This window comes from Lonchura striata, chromosome 25 (genome assembly GCF_050655825.1).
Source record: "Lonchura striata isolate lonStrDom1 chromosome 25, ASM5065582v1, whole genome shotgun sequence".
NCBI classification, from domain to species: domain Eukaryota; kingdom Metazoa; phylum Chordata; class Aves; order Passeriformes; family Estrildidae; genus Lonchura; species Lonchura striata.
Genome location: NC_140727.1, coordinates 1,595,277 through 1,622,790, shown reverse-complemented (window position 1 = coordinate 1,622,790; position 27,514 = coordinate 1,595,277). Strand labels below are relative to the sequence as shown.

Here is a 27,514-nt window from a genome sequence, read left to right as displayed (position 1 = left end):
GAGCGTAAAAATCCTGCGTTTATTGTGGGTTGTGGCGGCTCTGCTCCTCCTGGGGGGACTCTGCTTCCTCCACATCCTCATCCTCGCCGCCCCTGTCCAGCACCGTGGCCAGCGGGGTCCGTGCGGCCACCAGCACCAGGTTCCTCGGGGAGAAGCGGGGGTTGAAGAGGGGCACGAGGGCACAGTGGAAACCTGGGAAAAAGGCAAAGGAGAGTTGAGAACACAGAGAGGGGTCCAGGGAGAGAGGGAACGGGAGGGGAGGGTCGCCCTGGCGGCCGTGCCCGTGCCCACCTTGCTCCCGCAAGTAGAGCAGCCGGTCGAGCAGGATGAGGGTCTCCACGGCAGGTGCCAGGAGCTGCCCCAGGGTGCAGAATGCCACCACCTTGTGCTGCTGCTCCAGCATGGCCCCCACAGCCTCCGAGTCCAGCTGGAACTCTGCTGGGTCCAGCCCTGCCAGGGGCAGCCCCAGCTGGGCGTATCTGTCATAAAAGAGGGCAGGGAGTCCCAGGCAGGACCCCCCATCCCCAAATTCCTGAGGAGGGTCCCAGAAGGGAGTTCTACCCCTCCCCAGTCTCACTGCGGGGCCAGGAGGGGCACAGGAGGTTGATCCCATTCCCCACAGTCAAGAAGAGGGTCCCAAAAGGGGGCTCCCCCTCCCCAAATTCACTGCAGGGCCAGGATGGACACAGGAGGTTGAACCCATTCCCCACACTCACAGAGGGTCCCAAAAGGGGGTTCCCCCTCCCCAAATTCACTGACACAGGAGGTTGACCCCGTTCCCCACAGTCATGAAGAGGGTCCCAAAAGGGGGTTCCCTCTCCCCAGACTCACTGCAGGGCCAGGAGGGTGTCCCCACTCCCTAAACTCACAAGGAGAACTCCAGAAAAGGGTCCTCTCTCCCCAAACTCATGGGGGGCTAGCAGACATCCCAGAAACGGCTCCTCCACCCCCAAACTCGGGCAGCGCCAGCAGATCTCCCCCAAAGCTCCCTGGGGAGCACCAGGGGGGATGCAGGAGGGGATCCCCCTGCCCAAACTCACTGGGGGAAGCTGAGGCCATGAGCCTTCCTGCCCGGCTGCAGGCCCAGGTGCCTCTTGGCGGGGTCGGCGGCGCGGATCAGGCTCTCGAGCGTGGCGCGGTAGCAGTGGGCACGCAGGTGGGCACTGCCCCCGAGCAGCCGCCCCTCGAACTCCTCCAGCGCGTGGCACGCCGCCTCCCGTGCCCGGTAGGACAGCTGGTGGCCCGGTAACGCCGCCACCGAGGCGCTCAGGGGGTAGCCAGGGGGCTGCTGCGGGGCGGTCGACAGCTTCATGTAGCAGCAGCCCACCAAGGCCACGGCAGCCACGGCGGGGCTGCGGGCGAAGTGGCACAGCAGGGCCGGGCCGAGGTCCCCGCAGGCGTGGAGCCCCGTCAGCAGCACCCGCCCCCCGTCCTCGGAGCCCCCCGGGCCCCCCAGCGGGTTCCGGGCAGCGGGGCCGGCTCCTGGCGGCTCGGGGGGCAGCAGGAACTCCCCCCAGGGGGCTGCGGGGTCCAGGCGGCCGGCCAGGTGCTGGGGGGCGCGGGGGGTCAGGGGGCACGGCTGGGACCCCCTGGCTTTGCCCAGCTCCCGCAGCAGCTCCTGGTCAAAGCGCTGGGCCAGGCCCGCCAGGCGGGCGTCGCTCTCCACTGCGGTGACCTCCATGCCCAGCCCAAAGGCCAGGAACCGGGACAGGTGGCCCTGTGGGGGGACAGGAACTCAGCTGGGCTGGGGGGGACACCCCGGCACCCCTCGGTGCCCCCCAGCTCTTACCTGCCCCGCTCCGACGTCCACCACGCGCTGGCAGCCGGTGGCGCGGCTCAGCCGGCGCAGCAGCTGTGGGCGAGGGCGGCTCTTAGGGGGTCTTGGGGGGTGGCTGTGGGGGTCTCGGGGCGCAGGGAGGGGCACCCACCTCGCCCAGGAGCTGGATCTCGTGCTGCTTTTTGGGCTTGACGTGGCGGCGGAGCAGCGGGTGCAGCCGGCAGCTCTGGCACGGGGGGCGCGGGGGCCCGCGGGCGCGGCGCTGGGGCAGGGCCAGGGCGCGGGCAGCGGCGGCGAAGGCCAGCAGGGACAGGGGCCAGGCGGCCCCTGCGCCCCCCGCGCCGCCCCCCAGCAGCCCGGCCAGCTGCACCGGGCTGGCACCGGCCAGGGCGGGCTGCCAGGCTGGCGGCAGCTGTGCCCACAGGTCCTCGGTGAAGAAATCCTGCGGGGAGCAGCGGGGTCAGCGTGGGGAATGCAGCAAGAGGGGGGCACGGCTTGGGGGGCAGAGCTGGGGGGCACAGCTCAGCGGGCACAGCTTGGGTCACAGCTCAGGGGCACAGCCCAGGGAGTTCATAGCTTGGGGACACAGCTCAGAGGGAACAATTTGGGGGTCACAGCTTAGGGGGCACAGCCTGGGGGGCACAGCCCAGGGCACAGCTCAGGGGTCACAGCTCAGGGGGAACAACATGGGGGTCACAGCTCAGGGGCACAGCCTGGGAGGCACAGCTTGGGGTCACAGCTTGGAGGGCACAGCTTAGGGGGCACAGCCCGGGCACAGCCCTGGCACACTCACGATGACGAAGGCGTCGAGCAGGGGCCGGTAGAGCGTCAGCAGCTGGACGATGTGGGCGGCTCGGCGCTGCTCCGGGCACGGCCGGGGGGTGCCCTGGGGGGTGCCCTGGGGGGCGGCTGCCATGGCCCTGCCCTGTGAGGCCACCCTGGGGAAATGACACACGGAATAAATCCACAGCCTGGGGCACTGCTGGAGTGGCCATGTGTGGGAACTCAGAATGTCCCTCGGGCATTTTTGGATGTTCCAGGTCAGAAGCATTTGAGACCCTGGCACAGCTGGAAACAGCTGTGATTTTGGGTTTGAACCATGAAATGATTCACCAACCTTGCAGGAAGAACAAGAAATCACAAAAGTTTAGATATTAGAGTAAAAGTAGTAACAAAGTAAAGGGAAGAATTTTTGAGTGCTGTACAGGGGGGTTTTGGTTTTGTACATGGGGGTCAGAGGTTTTAAGATGGAGGAATTTGGGCCTGCCCTGTCCTCCCTCTTTCTCCTTCCTCACCTCCATGTTCTTGGTGATGTTGGCACTCACAGATTGGTTTAGAGTAGAAAAGCACCATTTAATATAGGTAAAATTGGGGGAAAACTATAAACATTTAACCTGTAATGTCCCATATAAAAGAGAGCAGCAGCCCTGGGTGGGGAGAGAAGAAGCAGTCGGGGTGAGAGAGGATGTCAGGGTGTGTGTGTGCCTCTGCCTGAGCTGTGAGCAAACCACAGCAGCCCAAGGAGAAAATCTTCTAGATAATTAGCAATAAAGTGCCTGAGACCAAACAACAGAGATTGCTGAGTTTTCTTTGGAAGCACAGGTTGGTGAAGTTTTCCACCACATGGAGCCACCCCTGACCTCGGGTGGGCTTTGACAGGATGTGTTGTCAGTGCCTGGCACAGGTGAGGTATCTCCCCAAAACCGTGTGCCCCGAGCCTCAGTCTGACCCACTCCTTTATGCACAAAGGTGTTCCATATGTAATAAATTACACTTCTTTATACATATGGCCCCGCCTGGCCTCTCCTCTCATGCTAAATAGTCCCATGCCCTATTTAGGCAGGCGTGGTTTGCCGTGGTGGTCCTGCGGGGGTCCCTGGTGGTCTCTTGAGGCTGAAGATCGAGGTCTTCTTCATGGGTGAACTTTGGGACTCTCCTGTGCTTTTGGTGCTAATCTGAGTACCTTGATCTGGGTTCTTTGTATATTTTGGTATTGGATTCTGGTATTCTGTATTTTTCTGGTGTTGCTCTTTATGCAAGAAGCTTCAGAAATCTGCATTTTTTCACGCCCTTTGCACCACGGCGGGGGTTTCTTAAGCAAAAGGTTAAAATCCAACACTTAACTCTACAAGCTAGCATTTAAACGCTTCATTCATTCCGTTAACTTAAAATAACTCCAAAAATTTGTTCCACCTCCACTCTCACCCCTCCCCGGCCCTGCCCCGCCATTCGCCACCCGCGTGACGTCACCGCGCAGTGACGTCACGCCCGAACGCGTCCCGCCATGACGTCACGCGGCTGTTACACCACCACCACCACCCCCCCCGCGTCCCGCACGGCGGCACTCACCCCCCGTACCCGTGACGTCACCGGGACACCGGGAATTGCGTCATGATGACGTCATTGGTCGCGTCATGGAGCCCCCGCCGCCGCGCCCGGCGCCGCCGAGTTCCCGCCGCGGCGCGCCCGGATGACGTCACTGCCGGTACCGGACGGCCGCGTGTTTCACGGGAACTTCCGGTTCCGGGGCGCGGAGGTGCGGGTGGGTCCCGGGGGTGTGTGCGGTACCGGGAGTCCCGGGGGTCGGGGATTGCCGGGACCGGGGTTCCAGGGGTCTCCGGTACCGGGAGTCCCGGGGGTCGGGGATTGGCGGGGGTCCCGGGGGGTCTCCGGTCAGGGGTCCTGGGAGTCAGAGATTGCCCAAGCCGGGGGTCTCCGGTACCGGGAGTTCCGGGTGTCGGGGATTGCCGGGACCGGGGGTTCCAGGGGTCTCCGGTACCGGGAGTCCTGGGGGTCGGGGATTGGCGGGGGTCCCGGGGGGTCTCCGGTCAGGGGTCCTGGGAGTCAGAGATTGCCCAAGCCGGGGGTCTCCGGTACCGGGAGTTCCGGGGGTCGGGAGTTGCCGGTACCGGGAGTCTCGGGGGTCTCCGGTCCCGGGGGTCTGGGGGTCTCCGGTACCGGGAGTTTCGGGGGTCGGGGATTGCCGGTACCGGGAGTCCCGGGTTCGGGGATTGCCGAGGGTCTCCGGTACCGGGAGTTCCGGGGGGCGGGGATTGCCTGTACCGGGAGTCCCGGGGGTCGGGGATTGCCGAGGGTCTCCGGTACCGGGAGTCCCGGGGGTCGGGGATTGCCGGGGGTCTCCGGTACCGGGGTCCCGGGGGTCCCGGTGCCGCGGGCCCCGGCGCTGAGCCGCCTCTCCGCCCGCAGCCTCCCCGGCGTGCCGCCGCCATGGACGATCTGATCCTCAACGTGGACTTGACCGCTCCCGAGCCGCGCCCGCAGAAGGAGCCGGGGAACGGAAAGCACCGGCGCTTCGTGCGGCGGCGACGGGAGCTGGAGCGCCGCGGCGTCCTGCGGCAGAAGCAGCTCCCGGCCGCACCGGGACGGCGCTCGGGGCCCAAAGCCCGGCGGCGCCGCAAGGAGAACGGCCCCGCCGCCGCCCCGCCGTGCCCCCCGGTGCCCCGGCACGGCCGCACCGAGGCTGAGACAAAGCGGAAGGCTCGGGGGACCGGCGGAGCTCCCCCGGTACCCCAGACTCGGAAGGCTCGGGGGACCGGCGGAGCTCCCCCGGTACCCCAGACTCGGAAGGCTCCGGGGACCGGTGCAGCCCCCCCGGTACCCCGGTCTCGGAAGGGTCGGGGGGCGGCTCGCAGCGCCCCCGAGAGCGGCGGCACCCCCCTGGTGCCCCACAAGCTGGTGGCCATGGACTGCGAGATGGTGGGCACGGGGCCCGGCGGGCGCACCAGCGCCCTGGCCCGGTGCAGCATCGTGGGCTACGGCGGGGACGTGCTCTACGACCGGTACGTGCGGCCCGAGGCGCCCATCGTGGACTACCGGACCCGCTGGAGCGGCATCCGCCGGCAGCACATGAACGGCGCCGTGCCCTTCCGCAGGGCGCAGCAGGAGGTGGGGTGGGGTGTGGGGTGGGGGCTGTGGAGATATAGGGTGGGGGGCATTGGGGACATGGGAGGTGGGGTGGGGGCTGTGGGGTGGGGGATATGGGGTGTAGGGCAGTGGGGACGGGGAGGTGGGTTGTGGGGTGGGGGTGTGGGGATGTGGGGTGCTGGGGACAGGGTGATGTGGGGTGGGGGCTGTGGGGACAGGGGATATGGGGTGTGGGACATTTGGGATATAGGGTGTGGGGTAGGGGGCTCTGGGGACAGGGGATGTGGGGTGGAGAGCTGTGGGGACACAGAATAAGGGGTGTGGGGCTGTGGAGACAGGGAGATGTGGGGAGGGGGCTGTGGGGACCGGGGGATATGGGGTGTGGGGCTGGGTTCTGGGGACAGGGAGATATGGGGTGTGGGGCACCAGGGACAGGGGATAAGGGGTGGTGGCTATGGAGACATGGGATATGGGGTGTGGGGCACTGGGGACAGGGGATATGGGGTGGGGGGCATTTGGGATGGGATATTGGTTAGGGGGCTGGGGAGACAGGGGATATGGAGTGGGGGCACTGGGGACAAGGGACATGGGGTGGGGGGTGCCGAGACACAGGATGTGGGGTGGTGGGTGCTGAGGACACGGGCTGTGAGGTGGGGTTTCTGGGGACATGGGGATATGGGGTGTGGGCTATGGAGACATGGGATATGGGGCACTGGGGACATGGGATATAGGGTGGGGGGCTGTGGGGCCAAGGGTGGGAGTGCAGGGGTGGGATTGGGGTGGCTGCAGGGTGAGGAGATGGGTGGGGGGCTGCAGGGCTTGGGATGGGGGGGGTTGGGGGGCTCAGGGCTGGGGATGAGGGTGGGATGAAGGGCTCAGGGCTGGGGATGGGGGAATGGGGGGCTCACTGCTGGGGATGGGGGGCTCAGGGCTGGGAATGAGGGTGGGATGGGGGGCTCAGGAGCACAGGGATTGTTCCTGGGGCACAGGGTTTGTCCCCAAGGCACAGGGGTTGTCCCTGCCCTGCCCTGTGGGGCACAGGGACTGTCCCCAAGGTACAGGGATTGTCCCCAAGGCACAGGGACTGTCCCTGCCCTGCCCCATGGGGCACAGGGATTGTCCCCAAGGCACAGGGACTGTCCCTGCCCTGCCCTGTGGGGCACAGGGATTGTCCCCTGTACCCCATGGTGGTCCTGTGCTCCCTGCCACACAGTGCTCAGGAACTGTCCCCACTGCCCTGTGGGGCACAGGGATTGTCCCCAAGGCACAGGGACTGTCCCTGCCCTGCCCCATGGGGCACAGGAACTGTCCCCACTCTGCCCTGTGGGGCACAGGGATTGTCCCCAAGGCACAGGGATTGTCCCCAAGGCACAGGGACTGTCCCCAAGGCACAGGGATTGTCCCTGCCCTGCCCCATGGGGCACAGGAACTGTCCCCACTCTGCCCCATGGGGCACAGGGACTGTCCCCAAGGCACAGGGACTGTCTCTGGGGCACAGGGACTGTCCCCAAGGCACAGGGATTGTCCCTGCCCTGCCTCATGGGGCCCAGACACTGTCTCCCCTGCCCTGTGGGGCACAGGGACTGTCCCCAAGGCACAGGGATTGTCCCTGGGGCACAGGGACTGTCCCCAAGGCACAGGGATTGTCCCTGGGGCACAGGGACTGTCCCCAAGGCACAGGGACTGTCCCCCCTGCCCCACGGGGCTGCCCCCGTTCCTGGTGGGGTGGCAGAAGCTTCCCACGGAGCGGGGCTGGCTGTGCTGGGGGCTCACCCCCCTGCTCCGCCGCAGGTCCTGCGGATCCTGGCGGGGAAGGTGGTGGTGGGCCACGCCATCCACAACGACTTCAAGGCGCTGCACTACTGCCACCCGCGGGCGCTGACGCGGGACACGGCGCAGATCCCGCTGCTGAACCGCCGTGCCGGCTTCCCCGAGAACGTGGCCGTGTCCCTCAAGCGCCTCACCAAGGCCCTGCTCAACCAGGACATCCAGGTGCCCGTGGGGACCCCAAAACCGTGCCAGGACACGGTGGGGAGGGAACGGGGGAGGTCCCAGGAACGCTGGAGCAAGGCTGCCCCGTGCCTCAGTTTCCCTTCCTTCAGCTCAATCCCTGCAGCCTCAAGAGATTTTTTTTCTTCTTTATGCACATCCCACAGCGTTTCCTTCACCTCCCCAGTTTTCTCTGCACCCCTAAATCTCCCTATATTCCCCTAAGCTCCCTGCATCCCGCCAGAGCTTCCTGTACCCCCAAATCTGCTTACATCCCCCCCATTCTGCCTGCACCCCTCCCACAGTTACTTGCCACCCCCTCATCTCCCTGCATCTGCCCACCCAATCCATCTGCAGCCCCCTGGAGCTGCCCATGTGCCCCAATCCACCCCAAATCGTGCACGCCAAATCTTCCTCACACCCTCACCTCCCTGCATCCCCCCCCTCCTGGCTGGGTGCGTTACCCCACAGCTGCCTTCACTCCCTCATCTCTGTATATCCCTCCCAAAAACGGGAGCTGTGGTGACTTCGTGTCCGTGTCCACAGGTGGGGAAAAGCGGCCACTCCTCGGTGGAAGATGCCCGAGCCACCATGGAGCTCTACAAGGTGGTGGAGGAGGAGTGGGAGCAGCACCTGCAGCAGAACCCGGAGCAGAAGTGACACCCTGGGGTGCTCAGAGTGACACCCCCAGCCCGGTTCTGCTTCAGGGGGTCCCGAAGTGACACCCCCAGCCCGGTCCTGCCTTTGTGGGGTCCCAAAGTGACACCCCCGGGCTGGTCCTCCCTTTGAGGGGGCTCAGAGTGACACTCCCGGCCTGGTCCTGCCTCTGGGGGGGCTCAGAGTGACGCCCCCAGCCTGATCCTACCTTTGAGGGGACCCAAAGTGACACCCCCAGCCCGGTCCTGCCTCTGGGGGGGTCCTAAAGTGACACCCCCGGGCTGGTCCTCCCTTTGGGGGAGCTCAGAGTGACACCCCCAGCCCGGTCCTGACTTTGGTGGGGGCTCAGAGTGACACCTCCAAACCTGGTCCTGCCTCTGGGGGGTCCCAAAGTGACACCCCCAGCCCAGTCCTGCCTTTTGGGGGCTCAGAGTGACACCCCCAGTCTGGTCCTGCCTCTAGGGGGGGGCTCAGAGTGACACCCCAGCCCGGACCTGCCTCTGGGGGGGTCCCACAGTGACGCACTCAGCCTGGTCCTGACTTTGGTGGGGGCTCAGAGTGACACCCCCAGCCCTCTTCTGCCACTGGGGAGACCCAAAGTGACACCCCAGCCTGATCCTGCCTTTGAGGGGACCCAAAGTGATGCCCCCCAGCCCGGTCCTGCCTCTGGGGGGTCCCAAAGTGACACCCCCAGCCCGGTCCTGACTTTGGGGGGGCTCAGAGTGACACCCCCAGCCCGGTCCTGCCTCTGGGGGGTCCCACAGTGACACCCCCAGCCCGGTCCTGACTTTGGGGGGTTCCGCCCCGCTGCCCCCAGGACCTGTGGAGGTTCTGGGCCGGTGCCTTCCCCCAGAGGGGTCTCTGGGGTTCTGCACCCCCCGAACACTTCGGGGCTGCTGCTGCTCCCGATCTGGGAGCGCCCTTGGGGCATCCTGAGCACAGCCCCCATCCCTGGGGCGTTGGGAATGGAGCGGGCTCCTTCCTCATCCCAAAACTACCTCTGTCAGCGCGGGGAGCTGCCGCTGGGACTCAGATCCCTCTGCAAAGTCTTTAATCGGTGGAGAAGTTCCACCTTCCTCGTTGTGCAAGGGGCGGCACAAAGCCGGGCACGGCGAGGCCGCATCCGCCGCCCGAGCCCCCCGCGCTGCCCCGGGGACACCCCCGGAGGGCGGCCGTAACCCGAAGGTGCCCGAGCCTTGCCGGGAACCGCTTTGAACTGAAAGGTTTATGTGCAAAAATCTAATTAAAAAGCAATGATTGAAGAGCTCTTCCCTTCGGTGGCGGCGGGGAGGAGCCCCCGGCCCCGGTGGGCGGGAGGGGGGGGTCCCTTACCGGGCCGTCACCCGGCACCCTCCGACATCTGTCCCGTGGGCTCTTCCTCCTCCTTCTCTTCTTCCTGGCGAGCTGGCCCCTTCCCCGACCCCCGCACCCCCTTTTCTGCCGGAACGGCTCCCCGGTGTCGCCGTGCCCGCGGCAGCTCCGGGAGCGGTGCCGGTGCCGGTGCCGGTGCCGGTGCCGAGCCCGCAGCCGCCCCCGCCGGGCTGGCCGCGGCCCCGAGCCCCCGTTGCGTCACTTTTTCCAGCATTTCCTCGTGTTTACGTGGCCGCGCTTGCTTCGAGCCCGAGGGAGGGTTTTGGGGGTACAACCTCCTTTTTTTGGGGATAAACGCGCGGGTCCGGGTCCCCCCGCGGTGCTGGAGAGCGAACAGCCGAGCATCCCCACGGGCCGGGAGCTTGCGGGGTTCTGGGGGTTCGTCCCTCCTGCTCCCGTCCCTGTGGGCCGGGTGGGGGTGGGAAAAGCTGTCAGAGCCCCAAAAAGCAGAGGAAGGTGGGAGGGCGGAGGAGCAGGCGGGAGCCTTTTGTGTCTGGGCCGGCTCTGGCGGTGATTAGGGGCTTTACAGCGGTTATAAATGGCCGGTCGTTAAAGGGGTTTACGGCCCTGGAAATGAGAAGCAGCCGGCCGGGCCCCAGCCCCCGGCGGGTGCGGGGTGCGGGTCAGGGTCCCGGGGGATCGCTGCAGTCTCACCCTGGGGTCCCTCCGAGTGGGGCTGGGCACAGGGCGCGGGCTGGAACAGGGACTGGGTTCCCGTGGCTGAGGAAGGGTCCCGGGACTGGGGCGAAGTCCCGGGACTGAGGAAAGGTCCCTGGGTCGGGCTGGATCAGGGTCTGGAACCAGGGCAGGGTCCTGGAGCTGAGTAAGGGTCTGGAACCAGGGCAGGCTCCTGGAGCTGAGTCCAGAATCAGGGCAGGGTCCTAAAGCTGAGTAAGGGTCCAGAACTAGGGCAGGGTCCTGGAGCTGGGTCTGGAACCAGGGCAGGGTCCTAAAGCTGAGTGGGGATCCGGAACCAGGGCAGGGTCCTGGAGCTGAGTAAGGGTCTGGAACCAGGCCAGGTTCCTGGAGCTGAGTCCCAGGCCAGGGCAGGCTCCTGGCACTGTGCAGGGATCCAGAACCAGGCCAGTCTCGTGCTGTGCAGGGATCCAGAACCAGGCCAGGCTCCTGGCGCTGGGTCCAGAACCAGGCCAGGCTCCTGGCACTGTGCAGGGATCCAGAACCAGGCCAGTCTCGTGCTGTGCAGGGATCCAGAACCAGGCCAGGCTCCTGGCGCTGGGTCCAGAACCAGGCCAGGCTCCTGGCACTGTGCAGGGATCCAGAACCAGGCCAGTCTCGTGCTGTGCAGGGATCCAGAACCAGGCCAGGCTCCTGGCACTGTGCAGGGATCCAGAACCAGGCCAGTCTCGTGCTGTGCAGGGATCCAGAACCAGACCGGCTCCTGGTGCTGTGCAGGGATCCAGAACCAGGCCCGGCTCCTGGCGCTGTGCAGGGATCCAGAACCCTGCCAGGCTCCTGGCGCTGTGCAGGGATCCAGAACCCTGCCAGGCTCCTGGTGCTGTGCAGGGATCCAGAACCAGGCCCGGCTCCTGGCGCTGTGCAGGGATCCAGAACCCTGCCAGGCTCCTGGTGCTGTGCAGGGATCCAGAACCCTGCCAGGCTCCTGGTGCTGTGCAGGGATCCAGAACCAGACCGGCTCCTGGCGCTGTGCAGGGATCCAGAACCAGGCCAGGCTCCTGGTGCTGTGCAGGGATCCAGAACCAGACCGGCTCCTGGCGCTGTGCAGGGGTCCAGAGCCAGGCCCGGCTCCCGCTGCGGGGCACGGCGGAGCTCTCGGGGCACGTGGGCTCCCTCCCGCCCCGCAGCCGGGGGTCCCAGCGGCCGCGGGGCCGGGGCCGGGCTCGGTCGCGCCGTCCAGCTGCGTTTCATTTCCGCAGCGGCCGCGGCCGTGGCCGGGGGCGGGGGCCGCGTCCCGCCAGCTGGGAAGGATTTGCGGGGACATGGGGCGGGGAGCACGGGTGACCTGCCCTTGCTCAGCCCTCAGCCCCCATGCTGGAGCCCCCCGTCTTCTCTCCCAGACTGGGGTGGCCCCCAACAGCTTTGGCTCCCGTATGGGGTGAGGGTACCCCGCACCCCCTCCCGGCTCGGGGGGAACATCCCCAAGCAGCCCCATCCTCCCACGAGGGGCTCTGGGGCACGGCAGTGGTTTTTGGGGGCTCCACGGGGGTCCCGATGGAGCCCTGCCTGGCCTGGGGGAGCCCCCCAGGGTTTGCGCTGAGGATTTCTGCGCTCCGTGAGGGTTTTTGCCGGGAAGGGGGTGCGGGCGGCGGATGGTGCCGGATGTTTCCGGAGGCTGAGCCGGGAATCGGTGCCCTTCCCAGGGGTGAGCGGCGCTCCGGGGGGGTTATTTAGGGCCAGTGGTTCGCCTGCTCGCCCCAGGGCTTCACCAGCACGGGAGGGAGAGGAGGGTGGGGTGCAAAGGCTTTATCCGCCCTTCCCTGCAGAATCCCTTCCAGATGTGGGGCTGCCGGCGCTGGCGCTCACGCCCCGCTGGCTCGTGGTACCCAGCAGGGCACGGGGGTGCCCCTGTAGGAGTTTGCAGGCAGATCCCACCCCAGACCCCTCCGCTCACTTATCCTGGAATGGAATTTTTTTTTTTTTTTTTTTTTCCCCCCCGTTTCCCCCAGATTTGGAGCAAAGCCACAGCACCGCCCCTCCTGTGACTCGGGGATGGGGGGAGGCAGCTCCTGCGTCCCTGGGGCGAAGGGGTTGGGGTGACCCCCTCCCCGAGCCCCTGCAGCTCTGCCTGTCCCTGTCGCTGTCCCCGGGCACGGCCCCGGCGCTGCTGGAGGTGAGGCTGTGTCAGTGCTTGGTGAGAAATCCTGTTCTTCAGGGGATTAGGGATGCGGCAAGCTGGGACTTGGCTCGCCGGCCCGAGCCGGAGCTTCTGGGGGCACGGGGAGGGGATGTGGCCGGGAGGAGGGGGGGCCACGGGGGGCTCCGTGGGGCCTTTTCACCCCAAATCGGAGAAGAAGCCTCCCTCCTTCCATTCCAGCGCTCCTGCTGAACCAGAAACGCCATTTCTGGCTTTTCTTGCCCAGAACCGGCCCCGCGGCACAACCTGCCCTTCCCGCGGCGGTTCCCAGGGCTGGGAAAGCTCGGGAAATCCCTGCGCGCTCCTTAACCTGGCTGGGAGCGGGGTTCCACCTGCCCCTGGCAGCTCCCCCCCCACGCGTGTGCACAGCCACGGGCGTGGGTTGGTGATTTTGTGCGCGGGTTTGGGAGTTTGCGAGTGATGGTGTGGCTGGGAAAGCCGTGGATCAAAAACCCACGTGTGTGCAAGTGAGCCCAGGCACCTGCACACGGCCGTGCCAGCATCTCAGCTGTGCAAACACGCGTGTCCCGCGCACACTCGGGGGGTGCGGGGAGATTTGGGGGCGCACGCAGCCGGGGGGGATTGGGGGGGGGCGCACGGAGATCGGGGGGTGCAGGCGGCTTGGGGGGGGGGGTACAGACAGATTTGGGGAGGGCGCAGCGCGTGTGGGGTGCAGGCAGTTTCGGGGGGAGCAGGGAGATGCCGCGCGGGGAGCGCGGGGAGCTCAGCGGGGTGCGGATCTCGGGGGGATGGGGGGAGTTTGGGGGGCACGGGCAGAGCAGCCTGCCTCCCCCACGGCAGATCGGGGCGGGGGGCTCCCCCCGGCCTCTCAGGCCGCAGGTGAGCGCGGAGCCCCCGGGCCGGGGCCGGGGCCGGGGGGTGGGACCAGCCCGGCGATAAAAACGGCGGCGCGGGCGGGACGGGACGGACGGACGGAGGGAGCCAGCGGCGGGGCCGGTGCCGGTGCCGAGGGAGCGGCGGAGCCCTCGAACCGTTTATTGCTCCCCCTCGGTGCCCTCGCTGCGCCCCCCACGCCGGCAGCCGCGATGCCAAACTTCTCCGGGAACTGGAAGATGAAGAGCTCGGAAAACTTCGAGGAGCTGCTGAAGGCGCTGGGTGAGTGGATCCCCGCTCTGCCTCCGCGTCCCTGCGGGATTCCCTCGGGCTGGGGGCGGGGGGTCCCCCCATCTCCCCCCATCTCCCCCATCTGCCCCCCAAATCCTCTCGCAGCCCGGCAGTGCCGGTGCCCGGAGCCGCCGTGTGCCGGGGGGATCCCTCTGCTCCCCCTTTTAGCAAAGTTCTCGTGCTCGGTGCCCCGCTGAGGAGCCCGAGGCACGAGGGGGCCGGGCAGCGTGTCCCGCTCCCCAGGGATCCCACACGGCCCCTGCGGGTCCACTCTCTGTCTCTCCTGCCTCAGTTTCCCCACCCCGGTGCTCCCCCAAGCACCACCCCGATCCCCTCCGCCCCCCATCCCAAAAGCTCCCGCGGGCTCACCTGCCCCAGGGACCCTGCGAACAGCCGCTGATCCCCAAAACCAGCCCGGGCAGGACCCCGCTGTTTTTGGGGTCCCATTCTCCCAGGCCTCACCTCGGGCCCCTTTGCGCCCCACGGCGGGGCTGGGTCTCGGCTGAGCGGGGTGGGGAGGGCCCGGACTCACGGCCGGGGTTGGAATTTGGGGGGAGCACCGGCCGGGGGGGGGGATCCCCGGGGCTTTGGGCAGGATCAAATCCAGCTCCCCCGCTGCTCCCCTCCGCCTGACCCAGCCGGGGAGCTGCCGGAGCAGAATATTTTCCAGGTTAGGGGATACGTAACGAATATTTCAGGATAATTATCACTTTCTTGGGTTTCACTCCCGATCCCCCGTCGCCCCTTCTCCCCGCCCTGGCCCCGCTGATGGAAGCGGCTCGGGGAAAACCTCAGCAGGAAAATAAATCTGCCAGCCCCCCCGGAGCCCTCTTCCTTTCCCACGGCGCAAGTGGGGGCTCCCCCCGGCTGCTCCCTCGGGGGGCTGGGGGCTTGATGAGCCCCAGACCCCCAGGCTGACTGCACCAGACCCCCGAGCCTTGGTTTCGCTCCCTTTGGGGGCTGCTTTTATCCCCCACCCCCGGCAGCATCATGCGGGGGGCTGCGTGTGCCCCGGTTTCGGGCACCCCCCGGCTGGGAATCAAACCTGGGGGTGCTCGTGGGGTCTCGGCGTGGCCACCCAGGGGACCCCTGAGGGACGTGGCCCTTCCCACGCCAGGGGGGTTCGGCTCCTGGAGCCCCCCCGACCCCTCCGCGTCCCCCCCTGCTGGGCCGGGGGCACCTCCTTTGTGCGGGGGGGGTCTCTGGGGGGGTCAGCCACACCCCGAGGGTGACACGGGAACAATGTCCCCAAAGTCCCCTGTGACAGCCGCGCCGTGATGGATGAGCCGCCTCTGGAGCGGGGACAAAGCCCCGGCTGCCCCGCGGGGGGACACGGGGACCCCTCGGGGGGTCACGCAGGTCACCTCAGGCAGGGCTGCCGCTGGGGCCTTGTCCCCGCTGTCACCCCGCTCTGGGTGAGCCTCGCCCCCGTCACCCCCCGTCCCTTCCCCCGGGCGCAGCCGGCGCCAAGCCCGGCATCCCCCCGCCCCTGCAGCAGGTAACGAGAGCCAGATGTGGCCCAGCGGTGCTCGGGGGGGGCTCCTCCGTCCCCCCTCGGCTTGCCCGGAGCCACCTGCGGGGCTCGCCGGAGCCCGGGATGTGTCCCCGCCGCTGCCCCCGGTTCGCCGGGCCGGTGCGGAGGGTAGCCCGGTGCCACCGTGCCCGTCTGCAGGCGTGAACGTGATGCTGCGCAAGATCGCCGTGGCGGCGGCGGCGAAGCCGGCGGTGGAGATCCGGCAGGACGGCGAGAGCTTCTACATCCGCACCTCCACCCCCGTGCGCACCACCGAGATCCGCTTCAGGGTGGGCGAGGAGTTCGAGGAGCAGACGGTGGACGGGCGGCCCTGCAAGGTGTGCCAGGGGCACCCAAGGGCGCTGCGCGCGGCTGGGGGGGTGGGAGAGTGAGTGGGAGATGGTGTGAGAGCGTGTGAGTGTGAGTGAGTGTGACCCGTTCCCTGTGCCATCATCCCCTCCTTATGAGTGTGGCTGTGAGTGCAACTGTGTGAGTGTGAGACTCCTTGTGTGGGTGTGTGAGTGTGAGTGAGTGTGACCCGTTCCCTGTGCCCCCAACCCCTCCCTGGGCCATCATCCCCTCCTTGTGAGTGTGGCTGTGTCTGTGAGTGTGAGACTGTGAGTGTGACTGTGTGAGTGTGACTGTGTGAGTGTGACTGTGTGAGTGTGAGACTGTGAGTGTGAGTGTGACCCGTTCCCTGTGCCCTCAAACCCTTCCCTGTGCCATCATCCCCTCCTTGTGAGTGTGGGTGTGAGTGTGAGAGTGTGAGTGTGACTGTGTGAGAGTGAGTGTGAGATTCCTTGTGTGGGTGTGTGTGAGTGTGTGTGACCCCTTCCCTGGGCCATCATCCCCTCACTGTGAGTGTGAGAGTGTGAATGTGACTGTGAGTGTGACTGTGTAAGTGTGACTGTGTGGGTGTGAGACTCCTGTGTGGATGTGTGAGAGTGTGAGTGAGTGTGACCCCTCTCCTGTGCCCTCTTCCCAGTGCCATCATCCCCCCATTGTAAGTGTGTGTCTCTGAGTGTGAGAGTGCAAGTGTGAGTGTGACCCCTTCCCTGTGCCATCCCCTCCCTGTGAGTGTGACTGTGTCTGTGAGTGACTGTGTGAGAGTGAGTGTGAGTGTCAGACTGTGAGTGTGACACCCTCCCTGTGCCATCATCCCCTCCTTGTGCCCCCAATCCCTTCCTTGTGCCCCCAACTTGTCCCTGTGCCCCAAATCCTTTCCCAGTGCCCCCAAACACCCCCTGTGCCCTAAACCCCTTCCCAGTGCCCCCAAACCCCTTCCCAGTGCCCTTAACCCTTCCCAATGCTGCCACCCCCCTCCCCGTGCCCCCATCCCCTCCCCGTGCCCCCCAGGTGCCAGGTGAGCCCGCACACCCGCCTGGCACGGGCACAAACGGCCCCGTTCCGCTGCCGGGGGCGCTGAGAGATGCTCCGGGCCGGGCAGGGGGTGTTCGGGGGTGGGTACCGGGCAGGGGGTGCCCGGGGTTGCTGGGCAGGGGGTGCCCGGGGGGTGCCCCGGTGCCCACCCGGCGCTGCCCCCCGTGCCCCCGCAGAGCTTGGCCAGGTGGGAGAGCGAGAACAAGATGGTGTGCGAGCAGCGGCTGCTCAAGGGCGACGGGCCCAGGACCGGCTGGTCCCGGGAGATGAGCAACGACGGGGAGCTCATCCTGGTGCGGGGGGTGCGGGGGAATGAGGGGGGATGCGGGGAGATGTAGGATGAGGGGGATGGGGGGGTGCGGGGGATGCGGGATGCGGGGGAATGAGGGGGGATGTGGGATGTGGGGGGTGCGGGGGATGCAGAATGCGAGGGGATGAGGGGGATGCGGGGAATACGGAGGATGCGGGGGGATGCAGGATGTGGGGGAATAAGGGGGAATGAGGGGAGATGCAGGATGAGGGGGGATGCGGGGGGATGTGGGGGGATGCAGGATAAGGGGCATGCGGGGGGATGCAGGATGCGGGGGCGATGCGGAAGGATGATGCGGTGGGGATGCGGGGGGATGAGGGGGATGCAGGATAAGGGGGTTGCGGGGGGTTGCGGGGGGATGCGGGGAGATGCAGGATACGGGGGAATGCAGGGGGATTCGGGGCGATGCGGGAGGATGATGCGGTGTGGATTCGGGGGGACGCGGGGCGATGCGGGGGGATACTGGGGATGCGGGGGCGATGCGGGGCCAGCGCTGCCCGCTGGGAAACTCCCTCGGAGCGCTCCGGGACGGGGGCCCGGCCGCGCCCGTCACCCAGCGCGCTTCTCCTCGCAGACCATGACGGCGGACGACGTTGTGTGCACCAGGGTCTACATTCGGGAGTGACCCCCGCCCCAGCTGAGCCCCTCCCCCGTATCCCCTCTCCCCCACCCCTGTCCCCTCAGTGCCCCGCACGCACCCCCCGGCCACGGGGAGGGTGCTGCATCCCCCGGGGGGGGTACAGCAGCGAACCCCCTTTTTCTGGGGGCACACACACACGGATTTCCCCCCCTCTGCAGGGCGGGGTGCTCCGGGGGCAGCGGAGCCTCCCGGTCCGGCCCCGCTCTGCCGCGCTCGGAGCCGGGCGCGGCGCCGGGCCGCGGCGGGGGAGATCGCGGCCCCTCCCTGCCTTTTTTAGGGCTGCTCGGAGCTGCTTTGGGTTCGGGCTGCTGTCGGTTCCCGCAGCCCCCAGCCCTGCCCCGCGAGCCCTCCCCAGTATTTATTTGTGAATATGGAACCAGACGGGCACAGCAAACCCCCCAGCCTGGGCAGTGCCAGGTCCCAGCCCCCCCAGGGTCCGACTTTTCTCTGTTCCCCCCCTCCTTTTTCAATAAATGTCCTGCGAGCCGCCCGGGCTGTCCTTGTGTCTCCTGGTCCCGCTGGCACGCAGATCCCACACCCCAGGACTGTGGATCCCACATCCCAGGTTCTGTATTCTAGATCCTGCACCCCAAATCCCACAGACTGGATTCCACACCCCAAATCCTGCACCCCAAATCCCACAGCCTGGATCCTGCACCCAGATCCCACACCCCAGGACTGTGGATCCCACATCCCAGGTTCTGTATTCTAGATCCTGCACCCCAAATCCCACAGCCTGGATCCTGCACCCAGATCCCACCCCCCGGGACTGTGGATCCCACATCCCAGGTTCTGCATTCCAGATCCTGCACCCTGGATCCTGCACCCCAGATCCCACAGCCTGGATTCCACACCCCAAATCCTGCACCTTACATGCTACAGTCGGAATCTGACACTCTAGATTCCACACCCCAAATCCTGCACCCCGGATCCTGCACCCCAAATCCCACACTCCAGATCCCACACCCCTGATTCTACACCCCAAATCCCACAGACTGGATTCCACACCCCAAATCCTGCACCCCAGATCCCACACCCTGGATCCTGTGCCCCAGATCCCAAACTCAGATCCCACACCCTGGATCCTGTACCCCAAATCCCAAATCCAGATCCCACACCCTGGATCCTGTGCCCCAAATCCCAAATCCACATCCCACACCCTGGGTCCCACACCCTGGATCCTGCACCCCAAATCCCACACCCCGGATCCTGTACCCTAAATCCCACACCCTGGATCTTGCACTCCAAATCCCAAATTCAAATCCCACACCCTGGATCCTGTGCCCCACATCCCACACCCCAAATCCCACACCCCAGATTCCACACCCCGGATCCCACACCCCAAATCCCACACCCTGGATCCTGCGCCCCAGATCCCACACTCCAGATCCCAAATCCACATCCCACAGCCTGGATCCCACACCCTGGATCCTGTGCCCCAAATCCCACACCCCAAATCCCACAGCCTGGATCCTGCACCCCAGATCCCACACCCCGGATCCCACACCCCAAATCCCACACCCTGGATCCAGCACCCCAGATCCCACACCCCGGATCCCACACCCCAAATCCCACACCCCAATTCCCACGCCCTGCATCCTGTGCCCCACATCCGCTCCCCGGCCGTTGCGCAAGGGGCCGGGGGCGAGGGCGGCGGCCGGGCTGGCACATCCCGGCGTGGGAAGCGGGTGGTGACCGTGGGGTGACCGTGGGGTGACTGTGGGGTGACTGTGGGGTGACCGACTGTGGGGTGACCGTGGGGCAGGCAGGGCAGCGTGGGGCCGGACGCGTGGATGTGCTCCAGCTCCCAGCAGGAGACCCCAGCCCGGCCGGGAGCACCTGCGGGTTATTCATTATCGGGCTGCCCGATAATTGCGCTGCGGGGGATGGCATTAATTAGCGCGGGATACCAGGGAGGTGTGGGGAGGCTCGGGGTGCAGGACTGCCCTGCCTCGAGGTTTGGGGTGCTCCTGCCCCATTCTCTGCCCAGAAGGGGCCGTGCCCCCCACCCGAGCCGCTGTGGATTTGGGGCACAAGATCCAGGGTGTGGGATGCAGGGTGTGGGATCTGGATTTGGGATTTGGGGCACAGGATCCAGGGTGTGGGATCTGATTTTGGGATTCAGAGTGTGGGATGTAGGGTGTGGGATCTGGATTTGGGACTTGGGGCACAGGATCCAGGGTGTGGGATCTGATTTTGGGATCCAGGGTGTGGGGCCCAGGGTGTGGGATTTGGGGTGCAGGATCCAGGGTGTGGGATATGGATTTGGGGCGCAGGATCCAGGGTGTGGGACCCAGGGTGTGGGATGTAGATTTGGGATCTGGAGTGTGGGATCCAGATGTGGATTTGGGATCTGGAGTGTGGGATCCGGAGTGTGGGATGTGGATTTGGGCGATGGGGGATGGAGAAGGGAGCCAGGGCTCAGGGCTGGCGTCATCCCCACGCCCGGGGTGTGATCCTGCACCCCGGGAGCTCGTCCAGGAGCAGCGAGGGTGGAATTACACCTTCCCTGGGGAGGAGGAGGAGGAGGAGACGGGGGAGGAAGGCTCCGGTATCTCCAGGTGGACGCTTGGCAGGCGCCCATCGCCCCTGGCGCCGCTCCCAAAGCGCTGCCAGGGCCCTGTCCCGGCTCTGCCGAGGGTGGGCGCAGGACCCGGCCCCCTCCCCACTTCACCCAAGCGGCCCCGGAGCCCCCGGGAGCGCCGGGGCCGGGCGGGAGCAGCCGGGAACGGAATCCAGCCGCCCCCCCGGCCCCCAGGGCTCCCCTCGCTGGAGGAATATCCGCTTTCCCCGCCAGCCCTGGGGACGGCTCCGGTTCGCCTCGGGCTGGGGGGATCACTGGGGGGGCTCCGGGACCCCGGGAGCTGGGGGGGCCCGTCTGGGTGGGGAGGGGTCTGTGGCTGCCCGCGCTGCCCCCGCAGCGGCCCGGGGGTCCCATTGCTGCTGCGGGGGGCTCCGGGAGCTGCCCCCTGCCCGCAGCGCGGCTGCTCTCGGAACCAAAGCGAATTCCTCCGTGCGGAGCTGGGGAGGGGGGCTGGGATGGAGGGGGGGCTGCGAGTAACCCCCAAACTGCCCCGCAGGCTGTGCCCCCCTCCCACGGCTCCGCGTGGGTGGTGTCGAGGTTCCCGGCGCCTCTAATCCGGCACTAATCCTCCCCGGTGACCCCGGTGGCCCCGGGCGGCCCCGGCGGCCCCCCGGGCTGGGGAGGGGGCCGGGCTGGCCCCTCGCCTTTCATCTCCGCAGACAAAGCGGGGCCCGGCCCCCTCCCCGTTCTGTGCGCGGGCAGTGAATGCCCGACCCTGGGGGGCCCTGGCCCCTCACCCCGGAATTTTTCCGCGCATTCTCTGGAAGCAGAGCCTGGGCTGGGTGTGGGGGAGCTGCGTCTCATCCCCCCCTGTCCCGGAGCCATCGGGAGGGAGCGGGGGGGGCTCCGATCCGCCCGAAGCCGGGGGGATGCGCTGGCTGCTGCCGCTGCTCGGGGACAGACGGGGGGACAGGACTCGTCGGGCAGGTTGGGGGGTCACCCCGCTGCTCGGGGACAGACGGGGGGACAGGACTCGTCGGGCAGGAGGGGGGTCACCCCGCTGCTCGGGGACAGACGGGGGGACAGGACTCGTCGGGCAGGCTGGGGGGGTCACCCCGCTGCGCTGACGGCTCAGGAGGGAGGCTGAGGTGGGGGAACACCCCCACACGCATCCCCTGGGAAGGGACCCAGCCAAACTGTGCCCCACAAGGGCTGGGGTCACCCCCCGGTCACCCCCCACCCTCCGGGCCGGCCGCTGGTCCACCCTGGAGCCCACCCTGGCTGGTCCAGGCTGGCTGCTGGGCATCCTCCCCCCAAAAATCCTCCTGGCCGAGGGGCTGGGGACAGGGGGGCTCGGCCCTCACCTGCCCTGCTCTCCGGAGGGGTCTCGGGGCGTGTGACGAGCCTGGGGACCCTGCTCGGTGCCCGGCAGGGCTGGGGCATCACACACAGGGCACGGGCACGCAGGGGACCCCGCTCGCGGGGGTGCCCCCACCGAACTGGGGTGCCACGCGTGTCCCCGGGGGTGTCCCCACGGCTCGGGGTGGCTCGGCAAGGCGCGGCGAGCCCCGGGGGACAGCGGCTGTCACCTCCTTGTGCCCGGCAGGCCGGGGGCTGTGCGGGAGCTCCCCCCTTCCCCCCCACTCCCCTCGGCTGGCGGCCGGCCAGCATTGTTCTCCTGCCTCCTCCTCCTCCTCCTCCTCCTCCTCCTCTCCCCCTCCAGCTGCAGCTGGCGCCGGAGCTTTCCTGGGCTCAGTGCAGGGGGAGCCTCCAACCCCAGCCCCACAGAGTCCCCCGGGGGGTTTCACCCCCATCCCACAGTGCAGGGGGGTCTGGTCCAGCAGCCACACGTGGAGGTTGTGGGATGCAGCTTGGCCCCCCAATAGGATATTTTTTTTTGGGGGGTGTTTCCCCTTAACAGCTCAGCAGCCCAGCTCTGTGCCACGGCTGGAACCTCCCGTGGGCAAGTGCAGGGCTGGGAAAGGGGGGCTGAAGCTGGCTGGGGGGGTTTGTCCCCACTGTGGGGTCTCCAGGGATGCTGAGGTGATGCAGAGGGTCCAGGAGGGCAACTGGGGATGGGTTCTGGGAGTGACAAGGACAGGGCGAGGGCCTGGGGGTATCCACGGGGTCAAGCCTGTGTCAAGGACAAGGGGGGGCTGCAGGGCTGGCAAAGGCAGGCTTGGGGTCCGTGCGCTCCCCTGCTGGGGCAGGAGGAGCTGGGAGCAGCCAGGGGCAGGGGAAGGCAGGATCCGGCACCTCCCGGTTGTGTAAGGATGGGGAAACTGAGGCACACCCGAGATCAAAGCGGGGCAGAGTCACTGGCCCCGAGCTCCTGCTGCCCCACGCTCAACCCCACACCCTGCCCCACGCTCAACCTCACACACTGCCTTGGGATTCGCGTTTAATGCCAAGTACAAAGTCAACACCCCCCCCTCCAAAAAAAAAAAAAAAAGAAAAACTTCTAAAATTCTTCCAAAAATAAATTAAAAGGAAGGGACGGGCCCACCCCACAACCCCTCCTGTCCTGTGCAAAGAGAAAAGAGCCACCCCCTCTGCATCCCAGGCCTGAGCCACGCTCCAGTAAGGAAAGAAATGGGCAAAGCAAGGAGCTGGGGGCCCGGGCAGCAGGCCCCCACAGTGTGGGGCTGGGAGTGGGGCATCCCCAAAGGGGTGGGCAGCTCCCCTCCTCCCCGCCTTGGCTCCAGCACAAGCTTGGCCCCACCCAGCAGATGGAGAAACTGAGGCAGGAGCATCGGGTACCCCCTCCTCCTCTCCGGCCAGGGCTGGGATGTGCCCACCGGCGCTGGAGCCCGCCACACGCCCCCCGAGCTCCAGGCAGGGCAGGGCGGGGGGCTCTGCCAGCTGCCGGGGAGGTGAAGTGCTGTCGGAAAGGCGACCTATGAACATCCCTGAGGGTGGTGGCTCCGCCAGCCCCTCCCCGGCCCTGCCCTGCCTGTGCCCGGGGGGCTCCGGGCCGCCCCCGCTATGAGGTCTGGCACTGAACGTGCTGGCGCATCCCGTCCTCGAAGTCGTCCTCGTGGTAAGCCTCTCCGCTGTAGGGCCGGCGGCCCGGCCCCCCGTGCGCCGTGTAATCGCTGAGCTCCACCTCCTCCGTGTCCTCCGTGGCCATCACCTCCTCCTGCGGCGGGAAGAAGGCCTGCAGCTGGCGCAGGCGGTCCGCGGGGAGCCAGCCCGGCTCGGGGAACTTCACCTGAGGGCACAGAGCGGCTGGCAGGCGTGGGCTGGCCACTCGGGAAGGCCACAGGTGGGGCATGGCCACCTGAGCTCACCTCGAACTGCAGGATGAGTTTTCCTTTCTGAAAGGGGCTCCTGTAGACGGGCATGCCCTCGTTGGGGATGCACTTCAGGTCCCCGGGCCGGATCACGTCACCTGAGAGAGAGAGGTGGCGGTCACCGCGCTGCGCCGGCGGCTGCTGGCGCGTCGCTGAGCCCCGAGTCCCCTCACCTGGCGGGGAGGACACGAGCAGGGTGCGGTTGTCCAGGGTGCGGATCACCTGCCGGCACCCACACAGGGCGTCTGCCAGGCTGATCTCCCTCCTGACAATGAGGTCGTCGCCGCTGCGCCGGAAAACAGGGTGCTCCTTCTGATCCAGGACGATGATGATGTCCCCGGGCTCCAGGCCGGGCACCTGGTCCCCTTCCTCGTGGAAGGTGATTTTCTGCCCGTCCTTCATGCCTGTGAGGAGCGTGCAGGAAGCTCAGAGCCCGCGTGGCACTTTGGGGTGAGCCCGCTCCGCCTTCAGCCCCGGCTCACCTTTGTCCAGGTGCACGCTGAGGATCTTCTTCTCCCGCACGACCTTGCGGCCGTTGCAGGTGAGGCAGCAGTCCCGGGGCCGGATCCACTCGCCCTGGCCCTGGCACTGGGAACACACGGTCTGGATCTGCTGGATCATGCTGGGCCCCAGCTGGTGGATGCGAACCTCCATGCCCGAGCCGTGGCACTTGGGGCACCTCCTCTGGGCGCCCTCCCGCACCCCGCAGCCTGCGCCGAGGGGGGCAGGGGGTCAGGCACTGGGGTAGGGGGTGCTGGGGCGGTCCCCCGGGCCCTGCAGCCCCTCGCTCACCTCCACACTTGCGGCAGATGATGTTCTTCTGCAGGGACAGCTTCCGTGTGGAGCCGTTGTACAGATCCTCCAGCGACACCGAGAGCTGGTGCACCACGGTCTTCCCTGGGCACAGGGCAGAGCCTGGCTCAGCACCAGCCACGTGCCACCCCCTGTGCCACGGCCAGACAGGCACTGGACACCGGGTGAGCCAGTCCTGCTCCTTCCCCAAGGAGGGAAGCAGGGACACCATGGACAGGGACAGTTCCACCCCAAGCCCCGATCCTGCCCTGGGGCAGTGCCGGGGTGGGCAGGGCACGGCTCCCACCCCGGCTCCCACCCCGGGGCTCTCAGCTGCCCTCCAGCTGGAGTGGCTGGGACGATTCCCTCCTAATTGCCCTGCTATTAACTCCTGCCGTCTCAGCAAGAAGCGCCTGGCGAGTCAGCCCGTCCCTGTGACCCAGGCCCAAGGCACGCCGAGAGTCACCGGGCCGGCCCCGCACGCCCCGCGTCCTGCTGCCAGCCCGGGGCCGCAGCGTTGACTCAGCCCGGCCCCGGGCACGGCGGGGGAAAGCCGGGACAGGGACAGGGAAGGGCCCTTTGAAGAGAGGCAGGTGGAGAAAGTAATGAGGGTGCTGAGGAGCTGCACCGGGCTGTGCCGCGGGGGCAGAGACAGTCGGGGGAGCCCGGCTGGATCCCCAGAGCCAGTGCCATGCTGGGCACCGGCCCCCTCTCACCCCAGGGTCCCGGCAGGGCTGTCACCCCCTGAGACAGTGACACTGACACACGGGGTCCCTGCAGGTCTGTGACCCCCCCCCAAGCCAGTGTCACACCGTGTTTGGGTGCCAGCCCCCTCCCTGTGGTCCCCTGTCCTCTGAGCCAGTGCTGTGCTCTGGGGAGCTCTGGGGGATCCTTCCCACCAAAAGGTGCCAGCAGGTTTGTCACCTCCTCACCATGCTGGGCAAAAGCCCCTTCCCACCGAGAGGTGCCAGCAGGATTGTCACCTCCTGTCACCTCTTCACCATGCTGGGCAGCAGCCCCCTCCCACCAAAAGGTGCCAACAGGGTTGTCACCTCCCCGCCATGCTGGGCACCAGCCCCTTCCCACCAAAAGGTGCCAGCAGGGTTGTCATCTCCTCACCATGCTGGGCAGCAGCCCCTTCCCACCAAAAGGTGCCAGCAGGGTTCTCACCTCCTGTCACCTCCCCACCACGCTGGGCAGCAGCCCCTTCCCACCAAAAGGTGCCAGCAGGGTTCTCACCTCCTGTCACCTCCCCACCACGCTGGGCACCAGCTCCTTCCCACCGAGAGGTGCCAGCAGGGTTGTCACCCCTGAGTGAGCACCGTGCTGGGCACCAGCCCCGTGCCCGCCCGGGCTGACGGCGAGTCCCTCACCCCGTACCTCTCCTGTCTGCCCGGCCGCGCATCCTCACTCCCCCTCCGAAGAAGAGGTCGAAGATGTCCATGGGCGAGCCGAAGCCGCCGCCGCCCCCGCGGCCGCCCAGGCCCCCTTCCTTCATGGCCCGCTCGCCGCCGCGGTCGTACAGCGCCCGTTTGTGGGCGTCCGACAGCACCTCGTAGGCCTGGGAGATCTGCTTGAACTGGGGAGGGGGAGAGGCGGGTGAGGCGGGCCAGGGCCGCCGGGGGGGGGGCCGGGGGGCCGCACGTACCCGCTCGCCCTCGCTGGGGTTCTTGTCGGGGTGGTAGCGCAGCGCCAGGCGCCGGTACGCCCGCTTGATCTCGTCCAGGCTGGCGCCCGGCCGCACGCCCAGCAGGTCGTAGTAGCCCGTCTCCTTCACCATCTTCCTGCCTGTGATGTGCTGGGATGGGACAGAGCCGTGAGCCCGGCACCGTGAGCCCGGTGCCGTGAGCCTGGCACCATGAGCCAGCCCTCCATGAGCTGGGACCCCCGACCCGGCCCACGACAGCCCCCCTAAACCCCCGCTGATCCCTGCTCTCGGTTTCCTCAGTTTCCCCCCAGCGAGACAGGGGATGGCGACAACAACGTGACAGCGGTGACAGCGGTGACAGCCAGCCCCACACAGGCGTCCTGCAAGTCCCGTCCCACCGCGGGACCCCCCGAAAAAGCTTTGATCCCTGTTCTCCCCCACGCACAGCCCCGCCTCATGCGTCCCCCCGCAGCAGCATCCCGCGGCTGCCGGGGGATGTGCGAAGCGGCTGCGGGGACATCGAGGCACCGCGCGGGGGTCCGGCCCCGGGGGTGGCCGGGGCCATGTGCCGCAGCCGATAAGCCCCGCGTGGGGCGGGGACGCGTTTATCTTGCGACACGGGGGGACGCGGGGCAGCGCCCGTGAGGCACGCACGAGTAAATAAATAAACAAGCGCTTCCCGCTGCGCACCGCTCTGACCGGGACCGGAGCTGGGGACCCCCGGGGCTGGGTCGGTGCCGCCCGGTCCAACGCGGGATCCCCGCAACGGAGCTGGGGACCCCCGGGGCTGGGTCCTGCCCGGTGCCACACGGGATCCCCGCACTGGAGCTGCTCCATCCCCCGGGACCCCCGGGCTGGGTCGGTCCCGCCCGGTCCCACCGCCCCGAGGGTGGCGGACCGGCGGTGTGCAGGGGTACCGGCAGCACGGCAGTGGCGCGGTGACATCCCGGACCCCGGAGCGCTGTGACGGAGCGGAGCCGAGCCCGGCGCTCACGGAGGAGCGGCCGCCTCCGAGCCCCCCCCGGAGCCCCGCAGGCCCTCAGGTCATCCCGAGGAGCCGCCGCGGGGCTGCGCGGGCCCGGCCCGCCCTGACCGCGGCGGGGCGGCCCGGAGGGGTCGCGGAGGTGCCGGGGGCTCGGGGGGCTCCGGGCGCTCCGGGGTCGCGGCGGGGTCCCGGGGCCGCCCCCCCCACTCACCGCCGCCGCCGCTCCGCCGCCGTCTCCGAACTCTCTGGAAGCCGCGGGCACGCCCCCCGCGCCGGCCCCGCCCCCTCCGCGCCGCACGCCGCGCCCATTGGTGGAAACGCCCTCCTCCGCCCGCCCATCACCCCGCAGCCCCGGCGCTGATTGGTTGTGGGGGCGGTTCTCGCCGGGCTAGGGTGGAGGGGCGGTGCTTCGCGTTACGATTGGCTGAGACAGCGGTTGGGCGGGGACTCACGGGTGGATACTTCTCTCTGATTGGCTGGCAGCGGGTGGCCAATCAGAGGGAAGAGTGGGAGGTGCGGGTGCGGCGGGCGTCCGGCAGGGGGCGCGCTGGGCGCGCGCAGGGCGGGGCAGTGGGCGGGGCAAAGAAGTGGGCGTGGCCATGGGCATGGTCACACCAGTGGGTGTGGCAGTGGGCGTGGTCAGTACTGGGGGCGTGGCCTGGGGGGACATGGGGGTGACCCCCGCAGATTTTTGGGGTGCTGGGTGGGGGCACCGGGCGTTCTGGGGGGGCTGAGGGCTCCCGGGGGGTTTGGGGGAACCAGGGGGTGTCCCAGGGGTCCGGGATGCTGGTG

The 27,514-nt window shown here is 67.6% G+C and overlaps 4 protein-coding genes across 13 annotated transcripts; 2 read left to right on the top strand and 2 right to left on the bottom strand.

Moving 5' to 3' along the window:
- Nucleotides 1–2: 2 nt before the first annotated feature.
- Nucleotides 3–4,306, bottom strand: METTL25B (methyltransferase like 25B). 3 transcript variants are annotated; one of them, XM_085561016.1, is made up of 7 exons: nucleotides 4,127–4,306; nucleotides 2,571–2,715; nucleotides 1,929–2,219; nucleotides 1,790–1,852; nucleotides 1,041–1,717; nucleotides 292–479; nucleotides 3–192 (listed from the first exon to the last, which is right to left on the bottom strand). In XM_085561016.1, exons 2-7 carry the CDS (start codon nucleotides 2,691–2,693, stop codon nucleotides 20–22), a joined length of 1,515 nt encoding a protein of 504 aa, XP_085417142.1. In that variant the 5' UTR covers nucleotides 2,694–2,715; nucleotides 4,127–4,306; the 3' UTR covers nucleotides 3–19. The 3 variants fall into 3 exon arrangements, with proteins under 3 accessions (XP_085417142.1, XP_085417143.1, XP_077645516.1); XM_085561017.1 differs by having other exon boundaries at nucleotides 4,136–4,306; XM_077789390.2 differs by lacking the exon at nucleotides 4,127–4,306 and having other exon boundaries at nucleotides 2,571–4,055.
- On the top strand, nucleotides 4,179–9,570 carry ISG20L2 (interferon stimulated exonuclease gene 20 like 2). Of its 3 annotated transcripts, none has more exons than XM_085561027.1 (4): nucleotides 4,182–4,313; nucleotides 4,985–5,683; nucleotides 7,454–7,654; nucleotides 8,198–9,570. In XM_085561027.1, the coding sequence occupies exons 1-4, from the start codon at nucleotides 4,248–4,250 to the stop codon at nucleotides 8,309–8,311; spliced, it is 1,080 nt and encodes a 359-aa protein (XP_085417153.1). In that variant the 5' UTR covers nucleotides 4,182–4,247; the 3' UTR covers nucleotides 8,312–9,570. The 3 variants fall into 3 exon arrangements, with proteins under 3 accessions (XP_085417152.1, XP_085417153.1, XP_077645472.2); XM_077789346.2 differs by having other exon boundaries at nucleotides 4,182–4,319; XM_085561026.1 differs by lacking the exon at nucleotides 8,198–9,570 and having other exon boundaries at nucleotides 4,179–4,319; nucleotides 7,454–8,056.
- A 247-nt stretch (nucleotides 9,571–9,817) lies between these two features.
- On the top strand, nucleotides 9,818–17,969 carry CRABP2 (cellular retinoic acid binding protein 2). Of its 3 annotated transcripts, XM_085561030.1 has the most exons (6): nucleotides 9,818–9,947; nucleotides 12,325–12,488; nucleotides 13,554–13,628; nucleotides 15,310–15,488; nucleotides 16,707–16,823; nucleotides 17,415–17,969. In XM_085561030.1, the coding sequence occupies exons 3-6, from the start codon at nucleotides 13,559–13,561 to the stop codon at nucleotides 17,463–17,465; spliced, it is 417 nt and encodes a 138-aa protein (XP_085417156.1). In that variant the 5' UTR covers nucleotides 9,818–9,947; nucleotides 12,325–12,488; nucleotides 13,554–13,558; the 3' UTR covers nucleotides 17,466–17,969. The 3 variants fall into 3 exon arrangements, with proteins under 3 accessions (XP_085417156.1, XP_085417157.1, XP_085417155.1); XM_085561031.1 differs by lacking the exon at nucleotides 9,818–9,947 and having other exon boundaries at nucleotides 11,903–12,509; XM_085561029.1 differs by lacking the exons at nucleotides 9,818–9,947; nucleotides 12,325–12,488 and having other exon boundaries at nucleotides 13,436–13,628.
- A 4,419-nt stretch (nucleotides 17,970–22,388) lies between these two features.
- LOC110471577 (dnaJ homolog subfamily A member 1) lies at nucleotides 22,389–27,052 on the bottom strand. 4 transcript variants are annotated; one of them, XM_021532293.4, is made up of 8 exons: nucleotides 26,934–27,052; nucleotides 25,738–25,887; nucleotides 25,470–25,668; nucleotides 24,090–24,194; nucleotides 23,780–24,007; nucleotides 23,471–23,701; nucleotides 23,295–23,395; nucleotides 22,389–23,215 (listed from the first exon to the last, which is right to left on the bottom strand). In XM_021532293.4, exons 2-8 carry the CDS (start codon nucleotides 25,867–25,869, stop codon nucleotides 22,988–22,990), a joined length of 1,224 nt encoding a protein of 407 aa, XP_021387968.1. In that variant the 5' UTR covers nucleotides 25,870–25,887; nucleotides 26,934–27,052; the 3' UTR covers nucleotides 22,389–22,987. The 4 variants fall into 4 exon arrangements, with proteins under 4 accessions (XP_021387968.1, XP_085417129.1, XP_085417128.1 ...); XM_085561003.1 differs by having other exon boundaries at nucleotides 23,295–23,701; XM_085561002.1 differs by lacking the exon at nucleotides 26,934–27,052 and having other exon boundaries at nucleotides 22,389–23,143.
- Between the last annotated feature and the right edge of the window lie 462 nt (nucleotides 27,053–27,514).

Bases quoted from the DNA above. Each gene is read 5' to 3' on its own strand.
- METTL25B (XM_077789390.2), bottom strand. From the start codon at position 2,828: ATGCTTCTGACCTGGAACATCCAAAAATGCCCGAGGGACATTCTGAGT. The intron at 1,718-1,789 runs GTAAGAGCTGGG...GTCCCCCCACAG, and splicing joins TGGACGTCGGAGCGGGGCAG to GGCCACCTGTCCCGGTTCCT. The intron at 193-291 runs GTGGGCACGGGC...CCTTTTTCCCAG, and splicing joins GCTCTACTTGCGGGAGCAAG to GTTTCCACTGTGCCCTCGTG.
- ISG20L2 (XM_085561026.1), top strand. From the start codon at position 4,248: ATGACGTCACTGCCGGTACCGGACGGCCGCGTGTTTCACGGGAACTTC. The intron at 4,320-4,984 runs GTGGGTCCCGGG...CTCCGCCCGCAG, and splicing joins TCCGGGGCGCGGAGGTGCGG to CCTCCCCGGCGTGCCGCCGC. The intron at 5,684-7,453 runs GTGGGGTGGGGT...GCTCCGCCGCAG, and splicing joins TCCGCAGGGCGCAGCAGGAG to GTCCTGCGGATCCTGGCGGG.
- CRABP2 (XM_085561030.1), top strand. From the start codon at position 13,559: ATGCCAAACTTCTCCGGGAACTGGAAGATGAAGAGCTCGGAAAACTTC. The intron at 13,629-15,309 runs GTGAGTGGATCC...GCCCGTCTGCAG, and splicing joins GGAGCTGCTGAAGGCGCTGG to GCGTGAACGTGATGCTGCGC. The intron at 15,489-16,706 runs GTGTGCCAGGGG...GTGCCCCCGCAG, and splicing joins TGGACGGGCGGCCCTGCAAG to AGCTTGGCCAGGTGGGAGAG.
- LOC110471577 (XM_085561003.1), bottom strand. From the start codon at position 25,869: ATGGTGAAGGAGACGGGCTACTACGACCTGCTGGGCGTGCGGCCGGGC. The intron at 25,669-25,737 runs GTACGTGCGGCC...CCCCCTCCCCAG, and splicing joins ACCCCAGCGAGGGCGAGCGG to TTCAAGCAGATCTCCCAGGC. The intron at 24,195-25,469 runs GTACGGGGTGAG...CCCTGTGCCCAG, and splicing joins CGGCCGGGCAGACAGGAGAG to GGAAGACCGTGGTGCACCAG.